Source organism: Myotis lucifugus, unplaced genomic scaffold (assembly GCF_000147115.1).
Source record: "Myotis lucifugus unplaced genomic scaffold, Myoluc2.0 scaffold_328, whole genome shotgun sequence".
Classification (NCBI taxonomy): Eukaryota; Metazoa; Chordata; class Mammalia; order Chiroptera; family Vespertilionidae; genus Myotis; species Myotis lucifugus.
The window spans coordinates 838308-849887 of NW_005871376.1; the positions used below are offsets into that span (position 1 = coordinate 838308).

General features: G+C 52.9%; 1 protein-coding gene across 2 annotated transcripts in view; it reads left to right on the forward strand.

Moving 5' to 3' along the window:
* Window positions 1–10166, forward strand: part of RHOBTB2 (Rho related BTB domain containing 2) — a 13023-nt gene extending 2857 nt beyond the window's left edge. Inside the window, exons 4-7 of one of the 2 annotated variants that reach the window (XM_006100740.3) lie at window positions 2211–2361; window positions 6850–6938; window positions 7778–7883; window positions 9044–10166. In XM_006100740.3, coding sequence (XP_006100802.2) covers window positions 2211–2361; window positions 6850–6938; window positions 7778–7883; window positions 9044–9261 — 564 coding nt within the window. In that variant the 3' untranslated portion in view covers window positions 9262–10166. The remainder of the gene's footprint in view (window positions 1–2210; window positions 2362–6849; window positions 6939–7777; window positions 7884–9043) is intronic. The other variant, XM_023764314.1, reaches the window with a different exon arrangement.
* The last annotated feature ends 1414 nt before the right edge of the window (window positions 10167–11580 follow it).

The window sequence follows — 11580 nt, forward strand, 5'->3', positions numbered from 1 at the left end:
ACTCTGTAGTTTAGAAAGCACTTTCAACACATTATCTCAGCATCGTCTCACCCAGCCTCTCGTACATGGCTTAGCATTCCCACCTTATACATGAGGGAAGCGAGGGCCTAAGAGGTTAATGCAGCCGTGGGCAAACTACGGCCCGCGGGCCGGATCCGGCCCGTTTGAAATGAATAAAACTAAAAAAAAAAAAAGACCGTACCCTTTTATGTAATGATGTTTACTTTGAATTTATATTAGTTCACACAAACACTCCATCCATGCTTTTGTTCCGGCCCTCCGGTCCAGTTTAAGAACCCATTGTGGCCCTCGAGTCAAAAAGTTTGCCCACCCCTGGGTTAATGACTCGTGCAAAGTTGTCTAATTAGAAAGGAGAGGCTAGAACTTGAACTTAGAACCTCTGACTCCACACTGTACCTCGCTTTCTCCCTGACACATATGAAACAACTAGAAAAAAGTCCAGTGTGTCCCCGGCTGAACCCATCACTGTTTTCAAGTGTAAGTTTTATTAAGTGAGGCATGGTGAACATAACAGATCAGGATGAGACTGCCATTGAAAAGATACATTTTACACTCACAGATCCAGTAAGAGAACGCATGCACATGGGGGCTGAGGGGTGGAGCACATGTGGAGGCACCAGGATTGTTCAGGAGACCGAGAGCAAGGGGAGCTGTGGGCAATGGCCTTTATTGTGGTTTCCTGGGAAGAAAGGACAGGGAAAGGCAGGGTAAGCTCTCAGATGGGCTGGCGTGGTTCATGTAGCAGGCTCTGGGGCATAGGGGCTGTCCTAGTCATCTGGTGCCTGGCTCTGGGGCAATTAGGGCAGGTGGACAGTGGCTAGGAGTGCGAGCTGATCAAGGAGGTGGTGCGGGTGTGGATTCCGGATTGGTTGGTTTGCATACAAAAGGGATTCCTTTACTGTCTGTAGGAGCTGGCTAGGCCTGGGAGGGGCAGGCCCTCGGCTCAGCAAGGCTCCAGGTGCCACCGCATCACATATGTAATACCTTAATCAATAAAGAAATTAAAAATAAAAAAATAAAATAAAAAGGATGGAAATAATAAAAGAAAAATACAGAAAATAAAAAATGCTTCACATCGTCACCTTTCCCTTTGATCACGGCCACTCCAACTCACCTTAGGACAGAGAGTGTCAGCAGAGCTGGAAGGGGCCTAGCAGTGTGTCCTTAGAACCACTCTCTCAAGTCTGATCTTCGCATTCTCCCAGCTCAGCAGAGTAGCCCAGGCCGCGGCCTTGGTATTCTCCATCTTCCCTGAACTTCTATTACATTAATTATTCATTAACTCAGCCTTGCAGTTAACAAAGTACTACTCTGTGCAGCTGCTTGAAGTGCTGAGTGTGCACACGCGGTTTCCCAGCTGGTCTGGGATGTCTTGCGTGCAGGGACTGGGTCTGTACTTCGGCCAGGCGCCCCTCAGCCAGCGCTGCCCCTTCGTGAGTGCTCGCCAAGTACCTGGAGGGAAAACTGGACTGAACAACGCAGCACAGTCCCTGCGACGGGGACTAGGAGTTTCCTAGGATTTCCAGGAAGAAGTCCTTTCGGAAGAGAAGCTAAGCGGAGGTTGAGATCTGAGTGGGTCTCTGATCCTTGACGTGGGCGTGGGGTTGGGATTTGCTAAGTGAGAGACTAGGGACTCTGAAGCCCCAGGGCCAGCCAGCCCCGAGCACCTCTCAGTATCATAGAAGCGGCTGCGAAGCTCCAGCCGGGTCCCAGCGCAGCCTACGACTCCGTCTCAGGAGAAAGCAGTTGTTGAAGCAGCGCTGCTCTGAACAGATCCCAGAGGCCCACAGTAGCAGCTTCGAGAAGCCAGCTGATGTTGGCTTGCCTGTCCACACCCCACTTGCTCTGCTGCCTGCAGGGCTGGGAGGAGCCAGGGTGTGGGTGTAAGTGACCTGAGGACTGCTGCCCGCATCCTCTAAGCCAGGGTGCCTCGGAAGGGTGCCAGTGAGAACCAGGTCCTTTTTAAAGCTGTTAGAACCCTGCTCCCTGGTGTGGCCAGCAGATGGGCTAGCACAGGCTGTCTCTCTGGGAGGCAGGCCGTTGGGGGCCCCTCAGCAGGTACAGGGGCTGCCCAGGGGTGGCTCCCTGTTTGGGGGAGACCGGCTGTGTGGGGCGGGGCCTTCTGAGTTTCTCAGAGTGAGTGACTCTTTGTGACGCCGACCTCACTGCGCTGCCTCCTCCTGCCCCAGGTGGTGTTTCCGCACACGAGCAGGAGCTGCATGCGGGCGGTGCTGGAGTACCTGTACACCGGCATGTTCACCTCCAGCCCCGACCTGGACGACATGAAGCTCATCATCCTGGCCAACCGCCTCTGCCTGCCGCACCTGGTCGCCCTCACAGGTGACTACGAGTGCGCAGACCTCCCTGGGGGAGGAGGCAGGGGACCCGCCAGCAGTGCTGGCTTCTCCCCCTGGCTCCTCCCTGGGGATACACCTCTAGCACTGAGGGACCCGCTGACCTGCAGGAAGCATGTTGACGTGTATGGGGGTTGGGTGAGGACACAGATGTGATGAAGTGTGTGAGAGAAAGATGCTCGATGGAGTCACCAGTAGGTCGTATCCAAAGGCGACTCCCGCCCAACAAAAGGGTCTCCAGTAGATGCCAGTGCCTGGTGCTCCTCAGCATGGCTCCCTCAGGCAAGCCTGAGGGGTCAGAGAGAATAGGATGCAGCTCCCTGTTTCCACCCTTCGGTCCTCCTCCTCCTCTCCCTCCTTTGTCTCGTTTGGTCACATAAATCTGCTTTATTCTGTATTCTTTCCTTTTCCTTCTCCTCCCTTTTCTCTTCCTCCTCCTTTTCTCTTCTATCTTTATTTTCTCTTTCTTCTTTCAGAAACAGACAATGAGCATTGACCTGCCACTCCTCTAATTCACTGAAAGGATTGTGAGAGCTGGAGCTCAGCTTTTATTTTATTTTATTTATTTAGTTAGTTATTATTTAATCCTCACCCAAGAACATTTTTTTAAATTGATTTTAAAGAGAGAGAGAAACATCAGTCGGTTGCCTCCCATATTCTCCCTAACTGTGGATCAAACCCACACCCCAGGTATGTGCCCTGACCAGGAATCGAACTTGCAGCCTTTTGGTGTCTGGGAAGACACTCCAGCCAGCTGAGCCACCCGGCCAGGGCTGGAGCTCAGCTTTTGGAAGGCAACAGCCTTCGAGGGCCCTCAGGCGGAACAGGGACTGAGGCAAGAGGGGAGCCAAGTGGCAGACCATGAGAGTCAGGGCCAGCAATGCAGGCAGACAGCTCCTGGTGATGCTGGAACTGGAATCTGTGTGGTATTGGTCTTGGCGTTGGTACCTAGGCTGGTGTTAATATGGGGGTTATATTCTTGGCTGGTCGGCGGGCGGGCAGAGAGCAGGGCCTCTGACATTGGGTCGAGGTTCAGGGAAGGCCTCAGTGTCAGAGCTGCTGGGGCCCTGGGCAGACGATCAAATCTCAGATATAAGGGAAGCATCAATCTTACGATGAGACATGGTCATAAGGTAGGGCTTAGTCATAGGAAGACGGCAGAAATCATTGATCAGAGCCGGAAGGATAAGGGCTGAGCCTGCAAAGGGAGTCCAGGGGCCCCAGCGGGGGACACAGAGGGTGGAAGGGCAGGGAGCAAGAGGGAGGCTTCTGAAGATCACAGCTGTGACAGCATGGCATCCGCACTGTCCACGAAAAGTGGTGCGGGCTTCCCAGAGCACATAAGCTGTCCACATCCTTGGGCCAAGTAATTCAACTTTATTTTATTTATTTATTTCAGAGAGGATGGGAGAGGGAGAGAGAGATAGAAACATCAATGACGAGGGAGAATCATTGATCGGCTGCCTCCTGCACGCCCCCTACTGGGGATCGAGCCTGCAACCCAGGCGGGTGGCCTGACCAGGAATAGACCCGTGACCTCCTGGTTCATAGGTCAACGCTCAACCACCAAGCCACACAAGCCGGGCAAGTAATTCAACTTTAGAAAGACAATCTCCAAAGAAATGACTCAAAGGAAAATCGTATATAAAGATGCTATAAGTTTGTTTCATCATGGCGGGCAATCAGAGACAAGTCTAATAGGCACTACTGGTTAAGCACACATGGGTAATTTTCACGAGGTAGCCATTACAAATGTTAAATGGCAGTGATGCACGAAAAGGCTCATAGAAAATAATCTTGAATGACTTTTCCCATGAAATGGTCTACGCACGCTAGAAATCATGTACAAAAATGTATTGTGTATACCAGTGGTTCCCAAACTTATTTGGCCTACTGCCCCCTTTCCAGAAAAAATATTACTCAGCGCCCCCTGGAAATTAATTTTTTTTAAATTTTAATAGCAATTAAACAGAAAGATATATGTATTAATGTTTCTACCTTTTTCGTAAAATATAGTAAAGGTGTAAATTAGAAACATTGAAGTTTGAAATTATGAAACTATTTATTGAACTCAGAATCGAAAGGTAATACAAAAAAAGTTAAAACAAATGCACCTGTGGCCATCACCGCCCCCCTGGATCGCTGCAGCACCCACCAGTGGGCGGTAGCGCCCACTTTGGGAATCACTGGTGTATACCGTTATCAAGGATCAGCAGAAAATGCCGGGTAGGTATAGCTGGTGATGCTTTATGTTTTGTGAGGTATGCTTTCTCTGAAGTTATAAATTCAAGCTTAAAACATTTTTATTAAATATAACACAAAACACATGTGTTCAGCTTAATGAATTATTATAAAGCAAAATGACCCGTATCAGGAGCTAGCACCTTCCAGCCACACAGTAGTCTTCCACCCGTCCCTCCCAATCACAGTCCTTCCCTCCTCCCCAGGAGTTACCTCTTTGCCTATTACTCTTTTGGGAGGTGCTTTTTATGGCCTCACTTCCTTGGTCTTCATAGTTTTATCATCCAAATGATAAACCTGTTTTTACATCCTTAATCACGTTAGCATGGTTTTATTTTTGATATACTTTTAAAGTTTTTTTTCGTCTATAGCAGTGGTTCTCAACCTTCCTAATGCCGCGACCCTTTCATACAGTTCCTCATGTGGTGGTGACCCCCAATTTCATTGTTACAAATTGAACATAATTAAAGCATAGTGATTAATCACAAAAACAATATGTCATTATATATGTGTTTTCCGATGGTCTTAGGCGACCCCTGTGAAAGGGTCGTTCGACCCCCAAAGGGGTTACGACCCACAGGTTGAGAACCGCTGATCTATAGGTACCTTGTTCATTAAAAAAAAATAACAATTTTCCCACCTTGGCCGGTGTGGCTCAGTTGGTTGGAGCGTCGTTCCGTGCCACGGGTTCGATTTCCAGTGAAAGCACATACTCAGGTTGTAGGTTCCTTACCCGGTCAGGTTGCATGGGAGGCAACCTATTGATGTTTCTCACATTGATGTTTCTCTCTTTTTCCGTCTCCCTTCCTTTCTCTCTAAAATCAACAAAACATATCCTCAGGTGAGGATATAAAAAAAAGAGAGAGAGAGAGAAAGAGGAAAATTTCCCCTTGCAAAGCACCCACTGATCTAGAAAATTTAGATTTTTAGTTGATTGTGTTTCTATGTAGCACCATACTTCCCATAGACTAGTTATTAGACATAGAGGCTAGATCACATTCACATTCCGTTTTCTTTGGGTAAGACACTTCATAGGTTGTTTCTGTGCTTTTCTCTCTTGTCGTGATGTTATCAGCCATTGAGTATCATTGCCTGGATCCATTAATTTATTAGCTGGGAAATGGTAGTGCTCCGATTCAGTCATTCCTCCTTTGTTTATCTGTTGGAATATTTCCAGAAAGAGAAAAACTCCTCACCTACTGTTTGGTTAACCAGTGGCATAATTCAAATAGGAAAGGCAGGTGACTGCTTGATTATTTCCTTTTATCCAGATTTCAAGATAAATTTGTTTCCTATCCTTTCATCCTTTGAGGGTGACCAATTAGGTTTTGTTTGTTTTTTTAAGTATTATTGTGAACTCTTACATCAGTGGCTCTCAACCTTGGCTGCACATTAGTATCACCTGGGAATCTTTTTAAAATCTTGATTTCTGGGCCTCATCCTCCGGAAATTCTGTTTCTTTGTTATGGGGTGGGGCCACAACATTAGTAACAAAGTGGTTCTATGGAATGAGGTGTTTCAGGATCCTTGTGTTCATTTCCTGCCCCAGACCCCGAATTAGCCCTTTCTCTATGAGATCCTGGTGCCCGAGAGCCGGAAATGGCATTCAGGGCTGCAGCCTGAGCACCAGGAATGCTCTTCTGCGGCGAGGGCTGTTGCTGCTAGGTCGTTTCCATGTCGCTAGGACTGAGCTGGGAAATATATTTTTAAAGATAAAATACCTCAGGAGTTTATACTGATACGGTTAAAATTCAGGACTGAAAGTGTTTACTTCTTCGGTATAAACACTAACTTAAAAAGCAACATTAGTACACGATTCATTCTAAAATTTAAGTTAATACCAGCAGCTAGGTTTAATCTGGAGTTCTAACTCATAGTTCTCAGCAAACCTGACTTCATACCCTCCCCCTGGCAGTTGCAGTGGCTGATTCCATCAGGGGCTTTCATCCTACGTGTATCAGACTATTTGGAGCAGCATATGTAGCTTGAAAAAATCCTCTTAAACAATACTAACATTCCCACCCTGCTCTGCTGGGGTAGTCTTGCTCTAATTCCGGTTACCTTGCTGGTGGGAGCTGACTCTAATCGCCTGTGGCCTTTCCTGGGCCTGCTGGGACTTGCCCTTGGCCTTGTTCTCTCTCTGCCCTGCACTAGGGCCCCTGCTGGGGGGTATAAGTGAGCACATGGCCACTCATGTGCTCCTTCAGCTGATTCCTGGCTGTGTGTGTCACAGAGCAGTACACCGTGACCGGGCTGATGGAAGCAACTCAGATGATGGTGGACATCGATGGGGACGTTCTTGTGTTCCTGGAACTGGCTCAGGTATGGTGGCCAGGGAAGGGCTCTCTACAACAGGTTCAACTCTGGGCTCTGTCTGCCCATTGGCAGTGAAAGGGGAGGGGCTGAGAGGTGGTGGGTAGGAAGGGAACCCATTGTCAGCCTCAGTTCCCTGACTGGGTGAGCCCTTCTCCTCCTCCTGGCCAGAGGATGCACCCTGACCTGCCAAGAGGAGAGCTGGCGTGGGAGCATGGGGCTGAGACTTCAGGCAGCCATAGGGTAGGGGAGCGAACCCCAGCCTCCTGTGTAGACATGGCTGCTGTCTGCCTGAGGTCACTTAAGGGACACGCAGGACTAAAATTAACTGCCCACCTCCTTATTCCCATACAAATTAGCAGAATCCCCCACACCGGCCCTTCTAGCACTAAAGATCAGTTCTGGAGTTAAAGCATAGCAGATTCAAGGCTTGCAGACACACCTGGGAAAGTCAGCTCTAAGCCCAGTCATCAACACCTTAGTGTAGACTGCTTTGGCCCCGGCGGGGGAAGAGAAGAACATCGCCCGGAGTAAGATCTGAGGAGGCAGACACAGTAGGAAGCCACAGCGTAGGGCCTGGGATTTCCACGGATGCTGGCACAGGACAGAGGCGAGGTGGTGGTGGTGGTGGTGCTGGTGCTGGTGGTGGTGGTCATGGTGGTGCTGGTGGTGCTGGTGGTGGTGGTATAGTAGTGGTGCCTGTGTGGCTGTGCCTCTCCAGGTGGGCTCTCCCACTCACTGCACGGCCTTCGCTACCTGCACTGAAGGTTCTGCTCTGACAGCAACCGGAGCTGCCGGTGCTGACCCCGCCCTGGGTCTCAGCACGGTGCCTCTCTGTGTTTCCCCAGTTCCACTGTGCGTACCAGTTGGCAGACTGGTGTCTCCACCACATCTGCACCAACTACAACAACGTGTGCCGCAAGTTCCCCCGAGACATGAAGGCCATGTCCCCAGGTGAGCATCCCCGGCAGGACCTGCTGACCCCCCGCTTCACGCTGAAGGGGCCTCCACCCTGGTCCAAATCTCCGACCGGACCCCAGGGCACCCGGAAGCTGCCAAAGGTCCTTGGGCCTAACTTGATCTTGCAGGAGGGAAGTAGCCTGCAAAGTTGCATCCAGCCAAGCAGAGGCGGACAGCGCCGACCTGGTGGGCAGGGCAGCTGGGGACCGGTGGCAGCTCACTCCACCTGTCTGGGCTCTGTGCCTCACACGTATAAAGAAGGTGTAGGACTAGAGGTATTTCCTCAGACTTCCTGGACAGGACACCACAATAAGAACTACATTTTACATGGTGACCTAGGACCCATATAGAAAAGACATAAATTGTTCGTAATTCTGCTCATGGTACTACACTGGTTTCACAAGGAATGGCCACAAGCCACAGCTCGGACAACACAGATCCTCTGGATAGCCTCTGAGGCCCTGGGACTCTGCCTCTGCATCATGAATGTGTCAGGTCCTGGGGCCCAACAGGAACTGCATGGGCACCTGGGAGAGGTGTCCCTCGCCTCCCGGAGTTCCTGCCACTCGGTGTCCTTGAGGTCCGCACTGGGCAACCTCCACTCTGCTGGGCCCTCCTCCCTGCTCCCAGGTTGTCTCTGCACCCTACCCTTCTCTCACCCCCTTCTCTCCCTTGGAGCGTTTTCTCTCTAAAGCCCAGCCCCAATCACATCACTCCCCTGATTCCAAACTTCCCGTGGCCCCCTACGCCTTTCGGAATCAGTCCTTACCCCTCAGCCTCGCCTTCTCGGTCTGACCCTCCTGCAGCCCACGCCCCCTTCAGCTCAGAACCTCAGCTCTGCCGGATGCTGCTACCTCAGCAGGTGCCGCACCTGCTCCCTGCCTCGTTCTTCGCCCCCGTTTTATTCCCAGGACACATGACGCACCCCTTGAGACCTTCCCATGGGACCTTCTTTAGGGAGCTCTGCAGCCAGGTGGGGGCTCTGTGAAGGCAGGGGCTTCCCCTGTGGCCCAGGGCCTGGGATGTGCTCCTGGCTGACAGGTCCCCGAGGCATCAGGGTGGGGGTGCGGGTCCCTGGACTCCCTTCACGTCCCAGGGTTCCTCTCGCCCCTTCTGCCTTCCTTCTAACCGAGCCCTACCGCATTCTGCTCCAGAAAACCAGGAGTATTTTGAGAAGCACCGCTGGCCGCCCGTGTGGTACCTGAAGGAGGAGGATCACTACCAGCGGGCCCGGAAGGAGCGGGAGAAGGAGGACTATCTGCACCTGAAGCGGCAGCCCAAGCGGCGGTGGCTGTTCTGGAACAGTCCCTCCTCCCCGTCCTCCCCTGCGGCCTCCTCGGCGTCCCCATCTTCCTCCTCGGCCTTGGTCTGAGATGCTGCCGCCCTCTTCTGACTCCGCTGCTCTTGTGCCCACCTGCCCTTGCCCCTCCGCTCTCTGCATCGCCCCCTCCACCTCCCAGGGACAAGGGGACCCACATAACCAGGACCCTAAGGGCGGGGCTGTTCTCACCAGCCACCAGCTCAGCCGGAGAGGAGCCGGGCCTCGTGGGTCAGAACAGGGACCCCCTTCGGAGGCCCCCAGTTCTGAAACAGGGCGGGGGACAGCTCCTGGGAGGTGGGAGCAGGGGACAGCTCCTGGGAGTGCTGACATCCTGTCTCTGGGTTGGACAACCCTAGAGTCAAGGGGGAAACTTCCAGCCATGAGAGCTGTGGTCTGTGGAGGCAGCCCCCTCCCGGTGAGCAGTGCACAGGGAGGTCCGGCCTCTATGGGCCATAGTTTTCCACCAGTGGACTTGGGGGTTGCAAATGTTCTGTGGGCATTTCCACGCGGAGCCTACTCAAATCCTCGCCGGAGAAGTCAGGGTAGATAAGCCTTCAGGGCCCCGCCCAAGGCTTCCACTTCCTGGGTGCAGCTGCCGGAGGCCACACCTCCTGGGGTGCCTCCTGGGCCGCCAGCAGCCAGGCCTGGTAGAGGGAAGTGGAGTTGTTCAGAGCTCCAGGCCTAGAAGCAGGGTCTCCTGGTGCAGTGAGAAACTTCTCCCTCCACTCTCCTTCACACTCCGAGATGGGATCCAAAGGAAACAGCTAGAACAGGGAAAGAAGGAAGGGGGTGGAGGGGGTCTGGACGCAGCAATCCTGGGCTCCTCTGGGCTCCTCTAGTTCGCATGGCTTCTTACGGGGTGGGGCAAAATTAGCAAAAAAAGAAAAAGCAACAAACAAAATCACCACCAACAGAAACACTCTAGCCTCTATTCCCTCAACGAAAGGACAGAAAAAGACCCTGTATGGCTTACATTTTATAAAACCAAACGGGCCCCCGCATTGATGAGACAAAGGTTTAGACTATAGAAGTGTTTCGAGCCCTGTGAGGAGAGGGCTGTTGCCTGCAGTGAGGGATGCCCAGGACCGGAGGCTCTGGGGCAGCAGCAGTTCCAGGCCTCCAGCCTGCGGGTGTAAAGAACCCGGGGCCGGGGTGGGGGGTGGGGGGGAGGGAAGCTGGCCTCGGGGTTGACCGTGGCCTTGGATGGTTACTGTTGCCCATCATGAGAGGCAGGTTAACCTCCTCACCTTCAGAGGTGACCCCACAGGATGTGTTTTGGAGGGCGGGTTGGGGTAGGGGTCAAGGGCCAGGAAAAAGGTCACTGACTTGGGAATAGGAATCTCGGCGATGCAGGATCCTAGGACAGGACCTGCCTTAGTGCTGGTTTGGGATAAAAGGGGACAAGGAAGGGAGGATGGAGCCGGGGCAGCTCCAGAGTCAGTCCAGAGAAGAGGAGGATGAGGAGAGCACTTGCAGCCCCACGGGGAGAAGCTGGGCCGCGATGGTCCTATTTCACTCCCACATCCTTTCTAGACAGAAGACAGAGTCCCTCTGATGAGGGTGGAGCCGGAGAGACACTGCTCCGGGGCTCAGAGCTGTGGAGCCGGAGCCAGAGCTGCCTGGCCGGAGGAGGGACTGCTTTAGGGCCAGGCCCCGGAGTGGGTCCCACCACCGTCAGGCTTCAGGTCTGGGAGAGAACAAACTTGAAACAAAGGAAGCTTTTGTAACAACCCCGTGGTGCCAAGACCTAGAGATTTCAGGTTAAGTCTTCGTCAAAAGAAGCAGCAGGAGATGGCTGGAGTGGCTGTGACCCATGCTGTCTGAGCCCAAGGCCCTGGCTGCCTCCCCTCCAAGTCCTCCAGGGTGGCTGCTGGGTATACCGGTCGCGTGCTGCCCTCTGCTGGCCGGTCTGTGGCCTCGGGAGGCTGAGGAGCAATGGGAGGGGCAGGGCGGGCAGTGTATGAGGGAACAGCTCTGCCCCCAGCACCTTTGCTCTGGGGAAGGAAACAGAGGAGGAGCCACAGGGTCTCCCAGGAGCTGTAGGTAAAAGGGAGAGCCAAGGCCTCAAGTCCGCGAGGCGGGGATGTGGGATCTGAGTTTGCAGGACAGAGCCCTGGCCAGTGCGGGGAGAAAGTGAGGGTGGCCCAGGAGGCGCAGGTGTAACCCAGAGACACCACTTGGGGGGAGGGGGCAGGCCAGGCCTGGGGGTCCCTCTCCCAGGGAAGGGCATGGAGGAGAGGGAAGGAGGGGCTATGATTCCAGTCCCACTTGGAAATTCAGTCAGAGCAGGAACCCGGCCATGGGGGGCAAGTATGAAAGCACCCGGGGAAAGGAAGGAGGGAGTCCCACAGTGAGAATGGACAGCCCAGG